Source organism: Nelumbo nucifera, chromosome 7 (genome assembly GCF_055504915.1).
Source record: "Nelumbo nucifera cultivar China Antique chromosome 7, China Antique-T2T, whole genome shotgun sequence".
NCBI lineage: Eukaryota > Viridiplantae > Streptophyta > Magnoliopsida > Proteales > Nelumbonaceae > Nelumbo > Nelumbo nucifera.
This window is the reverse complement of record NC_142655.1, coordinates 15,182,172-15,205,939: the sequence shown is the minus strand read 5'-3', so window position 1 is coordinate 15,205,939 and position 23,768 is coordinate 15,182,172. Positions and strand designations below refer to the sequence as shown.

Here is a 23,768-nt window from a genome sequence, read left to right as displayed (position 1 = left end):
TCTATTATTCTTTAGTTGCTGATAAGTTATGTTAGTAGGGGCAATATTGTAAGTTTTCTATGTTTTAAATCTTTAATATAACTAGCTTAGTGGGGCAGCAATGTGAAAGTCAACCCACACTCTTTGGTTCCAATTCCCATCTGTCATGGACTCTTGCTTAGTTTGAAAGGAGTATAGGATGCAAATAAGTAGAGAGCAAGCAAAAACCTTGTATTATGTATTATTTTAATATATTTATATTTGGATTCTTTCCAAACGGAGCCCTAATATTTTTCTTTTGTTTTTTTTAACAGATAGGTTGTGCCAAACGTTGTTTGATAAGCGACTTAATAAATAAATAAAATTTCAGGCTCGAACAGGGAAATGCTAATTCATTATTCGGAAATATTCTAATGTATCCATATCGAAGCTACATTTCTTAAAAATCGCCACTTCAGTAGTTGCTAATTTCCACGTGGGACTATACTTTGGAGGATTTGACAATATTGTTTAGACAAGTGGAGCATCACTGATCTCCCACGTCAACTGTCAGGGTCGTCAAACTCCAAACTTGCTTTGCCACGTCAACTGAGCTGGTGCTCGTTTATTTACGAGGAAGAGAGCAAAAATGTGAAACACAGACAAATGTTCTACTCTCTCGCCTTTCAAAGGTTCTCTCTCATGGCGCCCAAACCCCGTCGCCTCCATCCCCGTAACCTCTCTCTCTCTCTCTCTCTCTCTCTGCATCCATTTTGAGTATTCATGCCGAATAATGCACGCGTACTTGTTCATTCTCTTCAAATTTCGCCCATAATAGGTAGATCTAAGTCTCTCTTTCTCTGTGATTAGTTGCAGAGGCATCGTTACTAAACTCCGCCAAGAAGCCCAGGAAAATGTCGACGAGCTCTGCCATGAAGGAAGGTTTCGTGAAGTATGCGCAATATCTCAATGAATTTGTATGCTTCTTCATCTACTGTTATTACTACTCTTTTTTCTTTTAATTATGCTTTGCTTAGTATTTTGTTGGAAAACAAATATATTTTTACTTCTTTGGCTTAAATTTACAATTGATTAAATTAAGATATAATTTTATAAGAATTAGGGTTTATAAGCTGCTTTTTAGTCCTGCTGATAAAAATAAAAATGCTTCTTTTTGGTCCTGTCACCTTTAATCTCTTCGAAATTGGGATTCTATCATGCATTATTACATTCTTCAATTAAAGGGTAGCGTATAAAGACAAAGCAAAAACATCCACCAGTACTCAAAATATTAGCACCGCTCTCTGTGAAATTGAAAAAGACATGCAATGAGCAAACCATGTTCTTCTCCAACTGATTTCGCCCTATTTATGCAAGTGATATGCATTTTTGTACTCTACCAGAATTAGGATATAACTTCCAATAAGCGGAGCATATATTATTATGTGTCAAAGTATTGGCACAAGTAGAATTCCGTTTCTGAGTTTCTTCGTAGCTGTGGCCGTTAAGATTGCATTTGGTTTGATAGAAAATGAGAGAGAAACAGAAAGTTGAAGGAAAGTTATTTAAGTCTCAGTTTGGGAAGAGGGCGAATACGAATATGTTCAGTGCAAAACCTTGTATACTATATTTCTAAACCTTTGTATTCTCATCGTATAAATTTGTATTTGCACTCTTCCTAAACTAAGCCCAAGTATTTTTAGCTTCAGGGAAAACTGTAACACTAATCCCATTGCTGAACATGTATTGGTCTTAAGTCTTAAGCCCCTTGTGAATGCAAATGGGTCTTGTATCAAATATCATCCAGTTGAAGGAGATCATTCCCCTTGTGTCACTTAATTACTGATTGTCGCATATAATGATCCCTTTCCCCCAAGTAGAGGGGTTCTTAGTTAACTTTGTCTTTCCTTAGACCAGAAACATGGACAAATGCAATTTTAAGTCTCCTTGCATGTGAACTAACCAATTTCTAACACTTTGGATGGTTAAAGAACATATGCCACACACCTACTCATTGATATGCTGGCTATGGAGCCTTACTTTTTCTAGTCAGAATTATATGATCAATGGTTGTAAATCAATCAATTAGGTGACATTTACAGTTATCCAAATGATGTAGTTTTCTTTAAAAGTTAACAGCCCTAATGCCTTAACGTCTAGATATGTAAATCAGAGGAATTAAGCATAAATTCCTGATTAGTACTTTGTGAACCATCCAAAACTTCTTTGGAGAACTAAAATTGCTCTTGATGATGTGAAGTTTGTGTTTTACGGATATGACTGAATTTTTGACGGCTCAACATGCTGCCATGTTGTTTTGTTGGTGCCTTGAATTCCAATTGCAATCTCGGAGAAACCTGAAGGTAAATTTTTATAGTGGTCTGTGGTGGAAGCGGAGACAAGTGGAGAATATAGAGATTGTTAGTATCCAGACTCACAACATATTTGGATCTTGCAAGTATATTAGATCTCACAGCATAGCCAATGTTATGACTCATCTTGATCTCGCAGGACTTTGGACTCACTAGTCCTTCGGACTCGCAGAAGCCTGGTCTTGCAGGCTGATCTCACGGTAGCCTGATCTTGACAGTTTGTGGAGATCATTTTGATTTGTTTTTTTTTTTTTTCCATATAAATAGCCTTGTAACTTGCACAGAAAGTTACCTTGTATCTTGGGGTCCAAGAAAGAGAACAAGAGAGTGTGTGAGAAACAGGGGGGAGTGAACTTTGGTGTATTGGGAACTAGGGCTTTAGTGAGAGGTTATAAACACTGTAACTATAAATCTCCATTGCTGATTGGATTTCGTCTCCTTTGATGCATGTGGACATAGGCTATAAGCCGAACCACATAAATCTGTGTGTGCCTTGTGTGCTCTGTTTTGCGTTTTCTTTTTGTATTCTTTACTTGCCAAATGTTATCTTATTCTTGTGTTTGTTAGAACCCCAACACATGTCTAGCACATGGGTTGACTGAATTTGGTAGGACATGTTAAGGATAAAATTCCTTTGGCTTGATTTATGTTAATTTCTTATTTAGTGATATTGATGCCTATAGAACAAGGTTCAAAATTTCATCACGTATTGGCCTGTATCAGCCGATATGTATTGTTACACAAAATAGAGGTGTTTTGGGATTTTGAATTAGGGCAGACAGGCCTAAGACCTACCCTTACATGTTTTTTTTTTTTTTTAAATATAAAAGAGATGAAACTAAAATAGAGGTGGCACAAGGTTCAAAGTACTGATACACCCCTTGCACCATCTTGGGATGCATCGATATTGATACTTTGAAACTTGCTCTAGAGATTGCTAAGATAATGCAAAATGTACAAACTATTAATGGTTTTTGTTGGAGTTGGATGATAACTCTTCTAAAATATATGTCATTCAGGCTTTATCTGGATTGAACTCAGAAGTTGCATATATATATATATATATATATCTTTTGATTTTGTTGTTTATGTTTTAAGATACTGTTTTTGATCATATATGTTGCAGAATGACAAGAGGGAGAGAGTGGTGAAAGCAAGTCGTGACATCACCATTAACAGTAAAAAAGTTATTTTTCAGGTGCACAGGTAACTGAATGTTCTTCATTGCCTACAATATACTATGCTGTTAGTTAGATGTCACCATGATCCTTTGTATATCACTTTATTTATTTATTTGTCTGTCAGATGTCACCATGCCCAGATTACCATTAACTTGGTTATTTTTTATTTTCTTATTTGTATATCACTTTATTTATTTTTTTTCTATCATGCCCAGGCTACCATTAAATTGGTTGTTTTTTATTTTCTTATTTTTTCACTGTTATTCCATGCATCTTGCTACCACCTTGTTTATCTGGCACCCATTCTGTACTTCAAAATCCCTTTCTGTTGCCTCTCCTAGTTCCAGAAATCCAAAACTGTGTTTCTTCTCACAACTACTGCTTTGTTGTTTCCATTGAATCCATCTTGCTCCTCAAATACCTCTGCTTATTTGCACTATTTATGTTTTTTTTTGGATTGTCCTATAACAGGATCAGTAAAGATAATAAAGAAGAAGTTCTGGAAAAGGCAGAAAAGGATCTAGCTGCTGTTACTGATCAATATATGTCCCGGCTAGTAAAAGAATTGCAAGGAACTGATTTTTGGAAGCTCAGACGAGCATACTCTCCTGGGGTTGTATTTATGGATCCCTCTTAACTGTTAATCTAGAAGGGATACTTTCAAAGTCTCATATGCATTCTCTTGTATGATCATTGCAGGTACAGGAATATGTTGAAGCTGCAACTCTTTGTAAATTCTGCAAGACTGGGAAACTCTTGAATCTTGCTGAGATAAATGCTAATTTGCTACCACTGAGTGATCCATCTCAAGAGCCCTTGCAGATTAATGTCCTTGACTATCTGTTGGGGGTAATCTCCTGTCTTATTTGTTTACTTGTTTATCTTGCAAAATTTATTTACTTATTCAGTTTCCTTCTTTTTTTGGCTTATCACATGAGGAAACTCAAGATGCCAACTTGGTGGCCTGGATATGACTAGAAAAACTACACTAGGGATGTAAATGTTGTGTATGCAATTCAATGTTTTTTGATGCTTTCCATAGTGGAATTTTTTGTTGAGTAATAATGCTTTCCATAAAGATATACTACATTGTAGAAAACTACCATCTTATATTCCATTCTTATGCTCCAAAACCAATGAAACATTAACTTTTATTAATTTTTTATGATTGGAATTGAATTGATTTTTGTCCAAGACAACTCCTTTCTGGGGTTCATTGAATTTTTAGCACCATCTCTGCATCTGCAACCTCTGTTGTTGGTATACTATCTTCTTGCTCCACCAAATGGGGCTAGATTTGTTCTTCATGAATGAAATCCTCTTTTTGTAACTAAGAGTTGGACTGTTTCCATGTAAAAGATTCTCAAATCTTGTGGTTTAGCTTGCTGATTTGACAGGAGAGCTGATGAGACTAGCCATTGGTCGAATATCAGACGGTGAACTTGATTATGCAGAGAAGATATGCTCATTTGTTCGTGAGATCTACAGGGAGCTAACTCTGCTTGTCCCGAATATGGATGACAATGCTGAGATGAAGAAGAAAATGGAGACTATGCTTCAAAGTGTAGTGAAGATAGAAAATGGTATGGTACTGCTGTTTTCCTGTTCCAAAGTCGCTAAGACAAATGTATGTGATGTTTTCCTGTTTTCCTGGTCCAATGCAATTGATTACTTGTAAATATGGATAGAATTTATGTGCTTTTTTACTCAATGATGGATAGAAGACAAATATATATGCTTTTTTTACTCGGCGATATATGAATTGAGTTTACCTCAATTCTTGAGAAGTGGTAATCCACAACTTAGATTGCAAGTGTAGTATTTTGGAAGAAAGGAGCACAACTGAAATGCAAGGGATTAATGAAGTGTGATGTGCAAGAAGGCAAGGCACATGCTTGAATGAAATGTGGTGTCAATCTTGGGAAAAACTAACCACTTATTATTAAGAATATTTTATCCAAATTTGAAAAATGTTTTTAAAAGCTTATTAGCTGGTAGATTTATTACCATGGATGTTGTAATGTTGTAACACAAGTTAAACTGTTTAAACTCTATAAATTAGAGATAGAACCTAAAATATAGTAAATTAGCTAATGTCAACTTCAAGGTTAACTTATCAAAACATAATAGTGCTAGGTAAGGTGCACCCAAGAAAATGAGTCTTAGGCTCTTAGCTTGTGAACCCAGATGCACCTTTTAAAACATCAAGCAAGCACAGAGAGGAGAGTTTTCTATTATAGATCCCAATGGGTTGTCTAATTTTTTTCTTTTCACCATATGGCTCAGGTCTTAGCCTCTGAACCCTGTCTAATGTTTTTTTTTTTTTTTCACCCAAAAAAAGGTTGTCTAATGAGGTGGGACCAGGGGCATTCCCAGAACCAATTTGGTGCTTAGGGTGGGAGTTAGATTATGGGTGTGGCTTGGTGAATGTTCCAAGGATGCTTTGCCACTGTTGGGGAGTGAAACTCTTGGCAATCTAGGTTGGGGCTTTACATACTCTATGGTTGGCGTTACTGGTGGTCAGGTTTAAGAGGTATAGATGTCTCCAAGGTTGGCCATGGGTTTTAGTTTGGTTGGATGGCTCATTTTGCTTATGGTAGTGCATTAAGCCATATCTTTCAAGGGATGGGTAGACTTTACTCATCCATTTCAAGGGATGTCTCTGCTGGTGGTCAACGGATAGGGAGATTCTGAGCCATATAAGTTATTGGGGGTGATGCTATGAGGGAAGAGGAAGCTACAGGTTGAGAAGACACACATGGTTTGGTCCTAAGGTGGCATTTGTTACAAGTGAACTCTATCTCTGGGAAAGCAAGAAATTCTGGCTCTAGACTCCAAATATCCAAATTTGCTTTTTTTTTTTTTTGCTTTTGTACCCTCTAAATGCAGTTTGTTGAATATTTGAATCTTATAATATCTGAAAAGTGATTGTTTTACATATTTAACCCTATGAATTTATGAGTTATTTTTCTTGGCTGAAGAGAAAAAGAAGGAAAAATTGGGTAGAAAATTGTTTACTAGTAGCATTGGCTCCACTAAAAAATGAGAACCACAAGATAAATGGTGGTGTAAGAGAGAGGTAGGGTTTGGAGATAGATGGCGCAAATGGATTATGGGTTGTGTTAGGAATTGTCACAACTCTGTGCTGGTAAATGGAACAATGGTGGATATTTTTTCAAATTTAACAGGGACAAGACAAGGAGACCCACTCTCCTCCTTGTTTACCTTGATTGCTGATGTTTTAGGGAGATTGATTCATAGAGCAGATTCAAGGAACCTAGTAAGAGGTTGGAGACTAGGAGGGACGAGATACCACTTACCCACCTACAATTTGTGGATGACACAATCTTATTCTGTGAAGGGGGAATTTGGATTAGATAAGGAACTTGAAGATGGTGATACAACTCTTTGAGAAGATGCCCAAACTTAAGGTGAACTCTGAGAAGAGCTGTATAGTGAGTGAACTTTGAAGGGAGGGACCAAGGGAGTTGGGGGAGTGTGTAGATATTTTAGGATGTGCAGCGTCAAGCTGGCCTTTGACCTACTTAGGGCTACTCCTATGAGATGACCCCAAGAAAGGGAGTTTCTAGAATTTTGTGGTGGAAAGATTTGAGAAAAGACATGCCTCATGGAAGAAGAACTATCTTTCTCTTGGGGGGAGGATCACACTGATTAGGGCAACCCTAACCAACTTACCCATCTATTTTTTGTCAGTGTTCAAGGTTCTTGCAAAAGTTTCTAGTAGATTAGAAAAATTGATGAGGGACTTTCTGTGGGAGCTAAGAGAGGAGAAGAGGGACCATAGAATGGGTTGGGAGATAGTGACTAGAAGAAGCTAGGAGGGCTTGGAATTGGAAAAATTAGGAAAAGGAACATGGCTTTGTTGGGGAAGTGGTTGTGGAGGTTCTCTCGAGAGAAGGATATGCTGTGGGCCAAAGTAGTGGCTAAGCATTCATGGACTAGAAGACATTGGATGGGATCCTAGAATTTTGGCAAGGAATAGAAGTGCATCTCTGTGGAAAGCCATTCATGATTTGTTACCAAATTTCTCCCTTTGGATCAGGTATGATTTGAATTCAAGCAATCTTATAAAATTTTGGGAACAAACTTGGGTGGGGAATTCCCCCTTAAAGACCCAGTTTCCTTCTTTGTGTGTTCTCTCTGATTTGAAAAATGAGTCAATTTCATCCTTCCTAGTTCCTTCAAACTCGACTTCTGGTTTTGTGTGAAATCTAGGTCTAGGGCTATAAAGGATACAGAGCTAGATTTTTTTCTTTTTTTTGGAAATGGCAAGGTATTTTATTAAATCAAGAACCAGTACAAAGGAGCCTAGGCCATTAGAGGCTGCCTAGAGCCACCACAAATTACAGATACATCCAGTTCTGAGATCTAAACAACATACTCAAATTCTGATTTTTAAACACCTCCGTTGCCGACACCCAGGACAGAAGTTTACCCACAACTTTCTGCACCATTTCCTCGAGAGATTTAGCTTTGCCCTGAAAAATTCTGTTATTTCTTTCAATCCAGATAGTCCAAAGCACAGCAGCTGGGATAGTCTTCCAAACCAAGATACCTTTCTTGCCGAGACCCTCAATCTGCCAACACAACAGCAGATCCTTCACAGAATTTGGCATTGCCCAGCTGATTTCCAAAGCTTAAAGAAAATGCCTCCAAATATAATTCGAGACTGGGCAATGTAAGGACAGATGTTCAGTAGTTTATACTGCCCCACCACACAAGCTACATGACATGTCCGAAATCTGTATGCCACATTTCACTAGATTAACTTTGGATAGACATTTATTTAAAGCCATTGTCCAGAGCAAAAGCTTCACTTTAGAAGGACTGATTGAGTTCCAAATCTGCCTAGCTGGAAAGTTTCCCTGACCTGAACTTATCAACTTACTGAACATAGACTTTACAGAGAACGTGCCATCAGCTTCCCATTTCCATCTCCAAGCATCCTCCATGTTTGGGTCAATCCTCTGGTTATGGAGCAGGCCCAACAGATTTGCATACTCCTCAATTTCCCAGTCAAAGAGACGCCTCCTACAAGCTAGGTTCCAACTGAAAGAGTTACCATCCACATTGAAATTCTCAGCCACCAAAGAATCCTGATTTATAGAAATTTGATACAAGAGACGAAAGGCATCTTTCAGACACACTTTAGAACACCAAGAGTCTTTCCAAAATTTAATTCTTCCCCATTTCCCAAGTTGTAACCGATTCCCTTCCTCAAATAAATTAGAGTTCTTCATTATACCTGTCCAAATGGAGCTTATCCCTCTTGAAATAGGAGAACTGGATCTCCAATCACCCCAATCCACTCCATATTTGTCCACAATCAGCTCCACCAAGCATTTCTTTCATTTGCAAATCTCCAAAGCCATTTACACAGAAGGGCAGAATTGAATTTCTTCAATTTTCTTATTCCCAACCCTCTAACTTCCTTAGGAAGGCACACTTGATCCCAGTTTACAACATGAGCCTTCTTCTCCTCCTCCCAACTTCTCCAGAGAAAATTTTTCTGTAGTTGCTCCAATCTGTTAGCCACTTTGGAAGAAATAAAAGAGGGAGAGGAAGTAAGTAGGTAGATTAGAAAGAGTACTCTTAATCAAAATCACTCTCCCTCCGAAAGAAAGGTATTTAGCTTTCCAGGAAGCCTATTTTTCTCCATTCTTTCAACCACTGGATTCCAAATTTGAGAGGAAGGATATTTAGCTCCAAGAGGGAGCCCCAAGTACTTGACCGGAAGATGGGCAGTCTGACAAGCCATTAACTTCTGCACAAACTTCTAGATTTGTAACAAGACCTACAGGGATAATCTGAGATTTACTCAAATTAACCTTGAGGCCAGACACCACCTGAAACCAACTCAAAATTCCAAGCACCACCTCTAGTTGATTTGGAGAAGCATCAACAAAGCATAAGGTGTCATCAGAAAATTGAAGAATATTAACTTTTTCTTTTCCCAGAGCAATTGCAAAGCCCTCCCAAAGCCCATTCTCAGCAGCCTTCTTGCTAAAGAGAGATAAAATTTCCATGACGCAAATGAAGAGTAGGGGAGAGAGAGGGCACCTTGCCCATTAACTAAGATGGAGAACTTACGAGTCTTAACACAAACTCTGATCCAGTTTCTCCAAAGCTGCCCAAAATTCACTTTCTCCAAAACCAGATCCAAGCAGTGCCAGTTAACATGATCATAAGTATTTTCAATATCCAGTTTGCACAGAACACCTGGGGTCCCCTCTCTTCTTCTGGACTCCAGCAGTTCATTGGTTCTGCAATAAGAATTCAATGCTCTATCGGTTCTGCTCCCTCCTACCTTCTCTCCTACCCCTCACAATCCAGCTAGAACCTCATCCTCCTCCCCCTCTCCCTGTCTTCCACCAACCCCAAGTTCACTCAATTCCATCCAGTCCCTCCTCTTCTCCCCCTTCCTGATCCCACCCCTTAATTTTTTCTAGATATTCTTCCTTTTTCTTTTTTTTATTCATATTTATCAAATGCTATTTTTGTGAATTCTTCTCCTCCCCAAAAAACTAAACTGAGAGACTTTCCTATCTCGACCTCCCTCTCCACCAGTTTATTAATATTCACCTTCCCATTTTGAACTATTTCCTTGACTTCTTGGTCCTTTTGTATCTGTTCCACTCTCTCTCTCTCTCTCTCTATTCCTGTCCCCACCCTCTCTTTCCACTGATTTCTGGAGAGGTACACAGCTTATGACACCCTCCTTATCTGTACCGGATTGTGAACACAAAATCTTTTCAGCAACGGAACCGTCAACACTCACCTTGTAGGTGGAATTCCCCATTGAATTTGCAAAGCTTGTTCTCTTCCTCTTAATTCAGATGGCCTATGAAAAGAGGAAGAATTATGTGGAGATGCATAAGGGCTGCTGTTTGTTGGGCTTTGTGGGAAAAAAGAAACTCAAGAATATTCTTAAAAAAGGAGATAAGTGCTGAAATTTTAATAGAGCTAATCCATGTAAGGGTGGCTCAATGGCTGAAATCCTCAGATCTTTTCTCTAGTGTTACTTTGGATGATTTACTGAGCAATTGGAAAGAAGTAGCTAGTTCTGCCCAAGTTAAAAGGACTATAAATCCTTCATGGATACCTTTTTTTTTTGAAGGATAAAAGAAAATTCATTAAAACTGAAAAAAAGCAGTACAGCTCAGAGAAATGGTTGTCTAGTTGACAAACCAATATTGAACAAATTACACTGAGAAAGACTCAAAATTACAAGGATTTAACTCTAGAGTACTCCAGAAATTCTCTATCAGATCAGACTTGTTCACTTGGACAAACTCTGGAAGGCTGAGAACCCAGGCTGCAATTGAGTTGCTCATCCCTGCAACTCTGTATACCTTCCCCTACTGTCTTTATAAAACTGAACTTGGATGGTAGTAGTAGAGGGAATCCAGGACAATCAGGTATTGGGGGAGTCTTTAGGAATGAGGATGGGAATGTTTCAGCAATTTTCTCATGCCCAATTGGTGAAGGCAACTCTCTTAGGGCTGAGGTTTATGCTGCATTGGAAGGAATCCAAAGGGCAAAAGAAATGAACAAAAGGAGGCTTGTAATTGAGGGTGATTTGGAGGTGGCAGTAGGTTGGTTAAAAGAGGACAAGGCTGGTATGTGGAGTTACAGCAATGAAAGGAAAAAATTCAAATGGCTGGCCAAGGACATCGAGATAAAGTACAGCTAGGTGAAGACATCTGCTAACTCATTTGTAGATAGGTTAGCCAATCAAGCGGTGCTTAGGGATTCTTTGTTTTGGGCTGAATTTTAGTTCTGTTTTTCTGTTTTTCTTTTGGGGCCCCAGCCTCTTTGGGAGGAGTTAAGATGGTTTATCTCCCCTGTTGTTTTGAAATTAATGAAAGCTTCTTTATACTGGGACTTTACTCAGGGAGACTCTTTTAAGGCTGGACTTTTTGCAGTTTTACAAGGTGTTCATATTGCCAAAGACATGAATTTGGAGAACCTGGTGATTGAAGGGGACTCCAAGGTGGTGGTAGGTTGGCTACAAAATCCTTTCCAGACTCAGTGATTTGGTGTTATAGAAATGAAATGTAGAAGTTCCAGTGGTTAACTTAGCAGATGAATCTAAGTATACAATACGTGGGAAGGGAGGCAAATACATTGGCTGATGCTTTAGCAAAGCAAGGGGTAATTAGGGATCAGTTGTATTGGGCACAATTGTAATTACAGTGCTAGCTCTAAATTAATAGTGAGGTAGGGTTTAGGTAGGAATAAAAGACGTGGGCATTTTTGTCATAGAGTGAGGTCATTTTTGGAGCAAAAAGTTACAAAACATCTCTTAGCTCACTAATGAAAAATTATTATTTTTTGATACACTACTAACAAAAAATTATTAAAATATCAAAGGGGAGAATTACTTATGAAGGATAGGCATAAAAATTAATGCTGAATCTGCAAGGGTAAAAAAAAGAGAGAAAAGAAGAAAAAGATAAAGACGAACCAAAAGATCCACAGATAAGGAGATCTTCTGGGGATCATTCTCCAGCCTATCCCTTTCTTGCAAGTGCCTAAAATATTCTGTAGTTTTATCATGTCCATTAAGGGGAAGAAAAAATTCCTGCTTTTTTCTGAATTGAATCTTCTCAACCCAAGAGTTAACTCGCTTTTTAAGAAATTCCCCTTGCCATCATTGGCTGTTTCTCTTGCCTCAGCAGTTCCAACCAATTGTAATAAAATTTTAAGCTTCAATTCAATCATGTGAGCTATGGCTGAGAAGTTGAAGACATCAGCTGCTGTGCTTGGATCAATTGTTAATATCCTTTTTATCTCAAAAAAAATGTTAATATCCTTTCCTCCTCATGCCTAACAGTGAAACAGTGATAGACTACCAACATTTGAAGAATTTAGTATTATTATTTTTATTTTCAACGAGGTAATTTTTGAAAACTGTGCCATGCCTTTATTTGAAAATCTTGTTTTTCTAATCAAGTTCGATATTCTCTATAATTTTAGAGATTTTGTGGATCACAATTCCTCCTGAGAAATTTGATGTTTGTAAAGAAACTTAGCCTTGTATTTTGTTGCAACGTATACTAAAGCTTCACTTGTTTTTTTTTGGTAGAAGCTTCATTAACAAACTTTTTAGATGTCGTTTAAGTTTTATGTTTTCTGAGTTCCAGATAAATTCAATATAAACAAATAACTTCATCCGAGAATTTAGAATGATGTTCCAGTAATGGTGTTTGTGACTGCCTTTCGTTTTTGTAATTTTATCCACAAATTGAGCCCTTCGTTTTTTGTGTTGTTGCTGCAGCCTGCTTTAGTGTTCATGTGAGAGGATCAGAATATGTTCCTTTACTAGGATCCAGTGATCCAGGTTACTCTTTCTTGGGTGTGCCAGACGTTGAACTTTGAAGTAACTCCATCTGCCTCTCAAGAACTATATTAAGTTTCCTTTCTGAATTTTTTATTTGTTAGATGTCTCCTAGTATTACTCTTTCTTGCTCACACTTGCAGCTTTGACTCATGCGGAAACATCATGATAGAAGGGTTATTTGTTAAGCAATAGGTGATATTCTTGTTCTTTGCCAGAAAAAAATGGAGATTTAATCTAATAGCAAACAGAAGGAAAGATGGTAGTAGGTTTCAAGCATATGACAATATCCACAGAGGTTGGCTTTGGGTGGCGGGATGCAGCAGGAATGGAAGATGCATTTCTCTATTAACGTATTATTCATTCATTTACTAGTTAGCATCGTCTGGACATTTTCCAACTTTGGCGGAAAAAGGTTTGCATTTGGATCTTCCTGTTTGTAGTGTAAATTTCAGATGCACTTGCACAAATGCATGGGAGTGCAAATTTTGGTTCCCATTTGGTTGACTTAGCTTTATTTATTTGAGAGTTGTTAAGCCGGAAGTAAATGATGTGGCCCCCATCGTATATGTGAGAGAATGAAGAATGAAAGATGGGAAGGGATCACTTTTTAGGATATAAAATTTGCACCTCTGCAAATACTTGCGAAAGAGCAAAATTTACCTCACTACTGTGTAAATTGGTTTTAGCAAAAAAAAAAAAAATGTAAATTAGCACCACAACAAAAAAGTACTAATCCAAGCCAGTTTGTTCTCCTTTTGAGTTCATCTAAATTCTGATAAAGCTATCAGAAATCATATTATTGCACCCAGTCTTTTGGATATGCACTAGTATTTTAGAAATTCTGACGTGTGTTCCGACGACAGTTGCTAATTTCGTACTGCTTTGTATTCTATTAGGTTATGTTTGGTTTGACAAAAATAGAACATAAAGTTGAGGGAAGGTTCTTAACAGATTTTCTGAAAATTTTGCAGAAAATCTTGTCCTCAGCTTTCTGTTTCTCTCCTATTTTTTGAATAAAACCAAAGCAGTATGAACTACGAAATGTGAAGGCCGTAGCGATCTTGTTACGTTCCCATGTGGCTGTGGTGTGCTTGCCAGGAAATTAATTGCTCCCCAGCATTGCAAAGCAGTCCCTACATGGAAGCTAGCAAGCTGTGTTTGGTGAAGAGCTGACAAATGCTGTTGTTGAGCTGAGAGTTCTTTTTTTTGTTTTTTTTTTTTTTTGGCGGGGGGGGAGTGGGGGGTGAAATTTTGATGGCTTCTCCAAAGCCGCTCAGTCAACGCAGCTCCCCTCCAAACAAGCTCTAAGATGTCGGCATACATTGTTCGAACTCGCGTTTCACCTAAAATGTAGGCCGCCCTCAGAAATGTAGGCTGTTTATGGTATTTGGATTTGCTCTGATATTTTTTGGGCTTTCTGATAGAGTTAGGTGTTAAGTATTTACACCTCCCTTACCAACTGTCGGGTGGCTCAGTTGGTATGTTGGTTTGCTCCGGTATAGACACGGATATTGCCAAATAACTCTCTTGAATCAAATATTAAGAGTTTAAGGTTGCATTTGACATTCTTTATTTTAAGGACTTGTATCCTTTTTGGTGTTAAAAAGTCAGTGTTCATAGGGGCAATTTATCAGTAAAAAAAGAGATAAGTTCTTAAAATAAGGAATGCCAAATGTAGTTTAAGATCTCTTCGGCCAACTTATTAACTAATTCATCCATTCTAAATTGTGGTTAAGTTACTTTTTTTTTTTTAATGCCTGAAAGGAGTGGTTAAACTATTTATTCCACTCTCTCTTCCATTTAGTTAATAAGTTTATTATGTATGATTCTAGAGAGGTATGATACTGGAAGACCTCTGACCAATGAAACCTCCCCATGAATTTTAAACCATGAGTGGTTATAGGTTAATTACATATCATGGAAAAATCTATGATGCCGAAATGACATCCTGACTTTTAGAAAATTTGGTTCAGTTTCGAATCAGTTGTAAAGATGGGGAGGATTTTATTGGACAAAGGATTGGCTGAATTTGATGGCTTATTTACAGGCTGTGGGACCAATAATAACGTCCCATGCCAGCCAGAAATGTGAAGTGAAAGATTAAGTTTTCTATAATAATTTTTGTTTTTATTTGTTTTAAAAAATATTATTTAATTATGAAATCGTGGATTGATCTTTTTGACCCAAATAGTAAAATGGTTGAAGAAAAGTTTTATTTATTATACTTATTTTTGTTTAATATGATGAATGCATAAAATTAGAGATGTGTGATGTGTCTAAAGTTTTCTACAAAATTTCTTTTGTTTTATGTACTGTTAAATTTTTATTATTTAATTATAGTATCATGAGTTGATTCATTTGATCCAAATGGTCCGTTGAACTGCTTACCCACATAGAAAAAAAAAACAGTTTTGTTTCTAGGTTGATTTTAAAAATATAGTTTTTATACTATTATAATTATTGTCTATAAATTTAATTAGTGGAACTTCATAATGAAAAACAAAAATATTTTAAATATGAGATTTAATGAAAAGAAATTAAATAAATTGAAAAGTAGAATTCAAATTATGTTTTCTATCCTCATAATAGAGATGGAACAAATTTAAAAACAGGGGTATTTTAATCATAAAGAAGTATAAAAATCTAAGACCGTAAGACCTCATTATTTTCCACTTTTATGGGAGCATATTTAGAGTAGATGGATATAACATCAATGTCATAGAATGGCCAACATCTTTAATGTTTTTTTTTTTTTTCTTGAAGTAGTCCTTAGGCTAAACTCATTGCACCAAATCTTCTTCTAGTACAAGAATAAGAAAGTCAGGAGGTAAGGACCAAGTAATGATCCTACACATATGACAAGCAAATTTTGCAATTACATGGGCAGCCTTATTGCTTGTACGAGGGATAAAGGAGATTAAAACATAATGAAAGTCTTGCAAAAGATTCCTGCAATCAACAATAATTGTGTGAAGTCGCCAAGGGACATCTTGAGAGGCGTTCAATAGGATATCTGTTATATTTTGCGCATCTCCTTCAATGTGAATATGAGAGAGATAGAGTTCCTTTGTCATTTAGTGTCAAGTTCTGAAACCTCATGCCTCAGTAATGTTAGTGTAGAGAACAGTGATGTGGGCCCCATAGCTGTGGTCCCACTCTGTCCGTAGGGTAGAATGTATCTAGTCACAGTTGTGGTTATTTTGCTGTTCTGTTATTTCTAGTTTCAGTTTTATATTGTTTGTTATTTGTTAGCAGTTATGATGTAAACACCAAGGGCAGATATGTCCTTTCATGTAACTAGCATAACCTATATATATTAACTTAAAGTGGTGGCGACAGAATATTGACATTCTGTTCTCCTCAAAATCTGTGTGCTATTACTCTTCCATCACTCTTTCTTCTACATCTTCTTCACATTCTCTTCTCATCGAACCTGAAATCTCTTAGTGATCAAGACTGAATAGCAGTCTTGAAAATCTACATGGTATCAGAGCCAAGTTAGGGTTTTTCATGTGAGTCTAATACCAGCCGACCACATGAGAATCTCCTAGGACTGAAAGCTGAAAAGGAGGAGTTCGCAGACTAATTCTTGGAGATCGCGAGAGGTACTAGCAGCTGTTGGAAACTTGCTAGGGTTGCAGTGTTGGTGGTCAGGAAGGATCAGAGAAGACTAGGGTTCAGGTAACCCTAGAAGGCAACGAACTATTTTTTCCTTGTAAGTTGTTACTTTTTTAATAGAAGTTCTTTCAGAGAAGATATGTTGGACCTATCTGGAGGGGAAGGCCGAACCATTCTAGCTCTTTCTCTCTTCGATTTCCTAGGGTTTTACAGCAAACCCTAGACCGAACTATATTTCTCTCTACTCTAGGGTTTGAAAGTGATCTACGGCAAGCCCTAGTGGTTGGCTGAACCTTGTGATCTACCTAGAGCTACTCTTAAGTTGATTGGTAGGTCCGATCAAATTCTAGGGTTTCTTATTAACCCTATTGCAAGATCATCTATATAGTTTGGACTGTGTGACTGAATTGTTTCCTTTCAGGACTGATTAAAACCCTAACTTTCCCTGGCATATCAGTTTTGTTTTAAAGTTGTTCTCAGAGTTCTAAGGGGGTTAGAGATCTACGGGCAGCTACTGCTGTATTGGCTAGTTGGTTTCAGATCAGAATTACTTCGGTTTTGTGCACATACACTAAGAATACAGATTAGGCCTATACTGTTTTGATTGTGATTGGTGATTCAAGTACTGTTTTGAGACTTGACAGAAATGGAGTCTAAAATTCAGGCAGAAGGCAGTCTTGGGAACATCAGTTATGGCGGTATTTCTGAGATGGGTGGTAAGATTACGACCGTAAAGTTTGATGGATCAAACTATTTGGAATGGGCCCAATCAGCCATGATGGCTATTGGTGGAAGAGGTAAATTAGGGTACCTCCTAGGAGATATGAAAGAACCTTCCAAGAGAGACCCGACATATACCAAGTGGATGCAAGAAAACTACTTGGTTATGACATGGCTATGCAATTCTATGCAGCCTCATATTAGCCGGAACTATTTGTGGGCAAAGACAGCTGAGGAGATATGGGATGTTATGAAAGAAACTTACTCCCAACCCCTTAATGTTGCCAGAGCATATGAATTGAAATGTGAAGTGAACACCCTTAAACAAGGAGAGAAACCGGTATCAGTTTACTTCTCTACCTTGAAGTCCCTGTGGCATGAGATTGATCACTTAGAGACTCTTGAGTGGGAGAGTCCCAAAGATGCTTAGACCAATAGAAAGCACATCGAGACAAACAGAGTGTTTGAGTTCTTGGCGGGACTGAACCCAGAATATGATATTGTGAGGCGACAGATTTTGACTAGAGACAGTGTGACTCTCTCTCAGGCTTACTCATTTGTACACAGTGAAGAAACCAGAAGGAAGGTTATGATGCAACCCGTATCAGCCTTTATAGCGGCTACACCCAAATCAGGGGGTGATTCAGAGAAGGACAGGAGGAAGGAAGACAAGAAGGATGTAGTATGTGAACATTGTAAGAAACCCAAACATACAAAAGAGACATGTTGGAAACTGCATCCCCACTTGGTTCCTGCGAAGTTAAGAAACAAGAAGGGCACTGCTCATGTAGCCATGAACACTGATTCAACATCCTCCTCTGGCACAAAAGGAACATCTTTGGAGACCTTAGCTGCAGTTCTGGCTACCCTAATACAGCTAGAAAAGGAGGTTGGAAATTCAGCTCAGCCACCGCAGCCTCCATCAGCCCCTATCACATCTGCCTTCGCCCATTCAGGTACTCGAGCTTCAGCCTATCATGCCTCAGCTCCAGGTACTACTGAGCCTTGTTGGGTAATAGACTCAGGTGCATCTGATCACATGACTAGTTTGCCTTCACTGTTTACTACTTACCATTTGTCTTCTGGTAGAGATAAGGTATCTATTGCTGATGGCTCCCTGGTTCCTATTTCTGGGAAGGGTGACATCAAGTTTTCAGATACTATGTCCCTATCATCTGTCTTGCATGTGCCTAAGCTTGATACTAACCTTCTTTCAGTCAGTAGTATTACCAAGCATATGAACTGCTTAGTAACCTTCTTCCCTGACCGATGTGTTTTTCAGGACTTAGAGATGCAGAAGGTGATTGGAACTAGCCGTGAGACGAATGGGATCTATCTGCTCGGGGAGCGGTTCCGTCAGGGAGAGTCAGTAGAGAAGTTGTCTTTTGTTTCTGAGAGTGTGAGTCCGGTTATGCTTTGGCATAACCGATTAGGTCATTTGTCTTTTCGATCTTTACAGAGTCTGTTTCCTACTTTATTTGAGTCTATTGAGTTGTCTCAGCTACAATGTGAAAGTTGTGAGTTTGCTAAGCATTGTAGAAAGCCTTATTTATTGAGTAATAAAAAGTGTGATAATTCTTTTGATATTGTACATACTGACGTTTGGGGGCCTTATCATATCCCTTCCATGGGTGGGTACAGATATTTTTTGTTATTTGTTGATGATCATACCCGCTTTTCTTGGGTTTATCTCATGTGTTCACGAGATGAGGTACCTTCCCTGACCCAAAATTTTCACCAAATGATCCTAACCCAGTTTGATGCCAAGATCAAAGTTCTTCGATCTGATAACGCAAAGGAATACTTTGCCAAATCATTGACATCTTATCTTCATCATGGGGTTATCCACCAGAGCTCTTGCCCTCATACACTTCAGCAGAATAGAGTTGTCGAGAGGAAGAATAGGCACATTTTGGAAGTGGCTAGAAGCCTCATGTTTACTTCCAATGTCCCTATTCGCATCTGGGGGGGATGCTATCCTCACGGCGGTATACCTTATTAATCGGGTCCCTTCCAGGGTCCTTGATATGCGATCTCCTTTTTTGCTTCTACACCCACGTGAGGACTTGTTTTCTATTCCCCTTAAGACATTCGGTTGCACTTGCTTTGTTCAACTTCTCGGACCCCATCCCTCCAAGTTCGAACTCAAAGCCTCCAAATGCATCTTCCTTGGTTATGCACAAACTCAAAAGGGTTATTGCTGTTATGATCCTGTCTCCGGGAGGAAGTTTGTCTCCATGGATGTCACTTTCTTTGAGGGGACACCCTATTATCCTCGGGTTGCCCCTCAGGGGGAGAGTAGTGAGAGTGGGGGTTTGAGTTCTTGTCTTCAGGGGGAGAGTAGTGAGAGTGGGGCAATTCCTTTACTTATTCCATTGGGTGATGAGAACTACAATGGTGAGGGTGGTCAGAGGGATCAGGAGTTGAGGGAAAGCTGCAATGGTGAGGGTGGTCAGAGGGATCAGGAGTTGAGGGTTTATCACAGGCGGTGCAGGCAGGTTGATCCTGATCATCAGCAGTCCAGACCAGCTCCAATCTCATCTGCAGCTCCAGGTCCAGATACTTCAGTCCCAGAGCCCACAGAGACTTCCCCTACAGATGATCTTGACCTTCCAATTGTAGTCCGTAAAGGGAAACGACATTGTACCACATCCACAATCCACTGTATTTCCCATTTTTTATCCTATGATCGCCTATCTCCACCTACAGGTCCTACCTTAGCTCCATTTTCAATGTCTCTATTCCAAGAACAGTGCAAGAAGCCCTATCCGTCCCTGAATGGAAAGATGCAATGCAAGTTGAGATGGATGCTCTGTTGAAGAACAACACCTGGGAGGTAGTTGATTTGCCAAAAGGAAAGAAACCAGTTGGATGCAGATGGGTATTTACGGTGAAGCATAATGTAGATGGATCTATTGAGAGGTATAAAGCTCGGTTAGTTGCAGGAGGGTTTATACAGACTTATGGCATAGATTACTTGGAGACATTTGCACCGGTAGCCAAGATGACTACTATTCGAGTTCTCTTGTCCCTTGCAGCAAGTCACACCTGGCCTTTATACCAAATGGACGTGAAAAATGCCTTTCTGAATGGAGATCTGCAGGAAGAAGTTTACATGCGTTTGCCTCCTGGATTCTATGATGCAGAAGTAGGTAAGAAGGTCTGCCGGCTCAACAAGGCTTTGTATGGTTTGAAACAATCACCTATGGCTTGGTTCAATAGATTTAGACTAGCACTTGTGAAGTTTGGATATGTACAGGCTCAGTCAGATCATACCCTATTCATCAAGAGGGTGGAGTCCTCTTTGACACTATTGGCAGTATATGTTGATGATATTGTGGTCACAGGGAATGATAGCCATGAGATTGAGTCTCTTAAACAGATTCTTCACCAAGAAGTTAAGGTGAAGGACCTTGGTGTACTCCGGTATTTTTTGGGTATTGAGGTTGCTAGATCCAAACAGGGGATCTTTATATCTCAGAGGAAATATGTCCTAGACCTGTTGGCAGAAACTGGAAAGTTAGGTGTCAAACCTGCAGATACACCAATTGAACAGAATCACAGGATTAGTGCCGAGAGTGGGGAGCTTATTGAAAACAAAGTTATGTTCTAGCAACTGGTAGGAAAGCTCCTATATCTCTACCTCGCTCGGCCAGATATTACTTATGCTATTAGTATTGTCAGCCAGTACATGCATTGTCCTAGAACCACACATCTTCTTGCGGCAGAAAGAATCTTAGCTTACTTGAAGAGATGCCTAGGTAGGGGTATACTTTTCAAGAACAACAATCACATGAAGGTGGAGGTTTATACTGGTGCAGATTGGGCTGAGAGTGTTGATGACAGAAGGTCTACCTCGGGATATTGTGCCCTTGTGGGAGGAAACCTTGTCTCCTGGAGAAGTAAGAAACCAAGTGTTGTCTCCTGGTCAAGTGCTGAAGCAAAATACAGGTCCATGGCCAATGGAGTGACTGAAGTCCTATGGCTAAGATCTCTACTTGAGGAGTTGGGTATTGTGTATGAGAAGCCCCTGATGCTGTACTGTGATAATCAAGCCGCAATTAATATAGCACATAATTCAGTACAACATGACAGAACCAAACACATTGAAGTTGACCGCCATTTTGTGCGAGAGAGGGTCTCATCTCAAGAAGTATGCCTTCCTTACATCACATCCAGTATGCAACTAGCAGACATTCTTATTAAAGCCGTATCAACAAAGAAGCTAGAGGCGGATCTATCCAAGTTGGGAATGATGAACATATACTCCCAACTTGAGGGGGAGTGTAGAGAACAGTGATATGGGCCCCACAACTGTGGTCCCACTCTGTCCGTAGGGTAGAATGTATCTAGTCACAGCTGTGGTTATTTTGTTGTTCTGTTATTTCTAGTTTCAGTTTTATATTGTTTGTTATTTGTTAGCAGTTATGATGTAAACACCAAGGGCAGATATGTCCTTTTATGTAATTAGCATAACCTATATATATTAACTTAAAGTGGCGGCGGCAGAATATTGACATTCTGTTCTTCTCCTCAAAATATGTGTGCTATTACTCTTCCATCACTCTTTCTTCTACATCTTCTTCACATTCTCTTCTCATCGAACCTGAAATCTCTTAGTGATCAAGACTGAATAGCAGTCTTGAAAACCTACAGTTAGGATTCGTCCTTTCCATGCAAATGACTTTGCTAAATACAAAACTTTCAGTGTGATCTCTCAAGATAATGCCAATCCCAAAAAAAAGAATCTGCACTTGCACCAACGACATCTACAATGGTTGTTGATCATTTGGTTGTTTTGAGAGGCAAGAATGCTCCCTCTCCTTTTTAGTGAAGCTAGTTCCTCAATATGTGCATGGGCCGATAAAATAGTTTCAACTGGGTTAAAGTCTTTATTTTCTATTGCCTTCTTGCATCTACTTAACTCTGTTAATGGTACCTAGAATTCTCTGTTCATCCATTCAAATTTGGAGCCCATTACCGCTTGTCAGATTCTTAGTATTGAGCTTCCTGCTAATGCACAATTACTACAAGATCGAGTGATATGGAAATTTACGCCACATGGCCGTTTTACTTGTGCATTTACTTATAAGATTCTTAGGGATGAAATAGCTGAAACTTCTTCAAGTCATATAGCTTGCAGTGGCATCTCTTGTAAAGACTTTTGGAACCTTAAAGAAATAACTCCTCGAATTCAAGTTTTCATATGGCGTTGTCTTAAAGGAATTTTACTTAGCCAAAATCTCTAATAAAACTGACAGATATTGTCCTTTGTGTCTGTGGGAGAGGATGTAGATCATGTATTCATCCATTACCAAGCTGTAAGACCAGTTTGGTTTGGATCTTGCTTAGTGCGCACGGAGGAAAAACCAGATTGGATGTCTTTTTGGTGGGAACAAAGTAGAGATAATCCAACGGATGGTCTTGGTGTTTTCAGTAAATTTACTATAATCCTCTGGTGAAATAGGTAGTTTAAAATTAATATGCATGCTTCCTTGGTGAAATCTACCTTCATTGGTAATTGGTAATGAATAAAACTATAAACTCTCACGGAAATTGCGCTTATGAGCTATTTGAGCTTCTGAAGGGTTAGATACTTGCCCGTGGATTTTCTATTATTGTAATGTATAAAACTATAAATATAGGACTACGGAGTAGCTAGTAGCCATAAATCCTATAGTATGAATAGAAACTTTTCCTTAGGTTTTGTTATTATTATTTTTGTTTTACAAAAGAATAATTGTGGATGTGAATTGTTTCGCCTCTGTTCAAGGAAAATGTCATACACCAATTGATTTGCAGTAAATATGAAAAAAAAATGGTTATTTCTGTCCAAGAAACAATTATAGAAATCTTGTCAAAGCATTTCTATAGATATATAGGGGCGTTTGAGGTCCGGTTTCTAATATCGTTTGGGCCATTTTATTGGGTTTAACCCAATTAGAAAGCCCAAATAATTAGATACTTGTATAAATAACAAATATAATTCAAATATCAAATTACAAACCAAATCAGACCTAACTGCCAATTTCAGTTAAGTTGGTCCAGTTTGGTGGTTTGAGACATATAATGATCACCTTACATATTGTGTGACTTTTAATCTAATCATATTTATATCTTTCCACCATATCCATGCGTATTCAAAGCGTATTGTAATACATATTTATTTTCATGATTTTTTTAGTAGGGATTCGTTTATATGATTACGGATACAATACATGACACAAATATTTTGCAACTTACTGTGAATCCACAAATATTTTGAACACTGGGTACCATAATGTTTTCATAGTCTCTTTACAATTGATTTCTGAATTGATTCATATTTCTCTCAACTTTTAAGTACCCTTTTAGATCCATGCCATATATATTAATTGCGTATTAGACTTTTAAGGCTGTGTTTGGTTTGAAGGTAAAAGTAGGAAAAGGAAGCGAAATATAGGAAAACCTTTACAAACCTTGTATAGGTTTCCCTATGTTTCTCTTTCTTTCCCTACCTTTTCCTTCAAAGTTCAAACCAAACATAGCCTAAGAGACATGCAATGCTATATGTAA

The 23,768-nt window shown here is 38.4% G+C and overlaps 1 protein-coding gene across 2 annotated transcripts; it reads left to right on the top strand.

Annotated features, from left to right (window-relative positions):
* Positions 1-402: 402 nt before the first annotated feature.
* On the top strand, positions 403-13,368 carry LOC104607764 (Translin family protein). Of its 2 annotated transcripts, none has more exons than XM_010273455.3 (8): positions 403-691; positions 829-935; positions 3,457-3,536; positions 3,983-4,124; positions 4,211-4,360; positions 4,893-5,094; positions 12,813-12,914; positions 13,016-13,368. In XM_010273455.3, the coding sequence occupies exons 1-7, from the start codon at positions 625-627 to the stop codon at positions 12,911-12,913; spliced, it is 849 nt and encodes a 282-aa protein (XP_010271757.1). In that variant the 5' UTR covers positions 403-624; the 3' UTR covers position 12,914; positions 13,016-13,368. The 2 variants fall into 2 exon arrangements, with proteins under 2 accessions (XP_010271757.1, XP_088748282.1); XM_088892156.1 differs by having other exon boundaries at positions 599-691; positions 835-935.
* Positions 13,369-23,768: the final 10,400 nt, after the last annotated feature.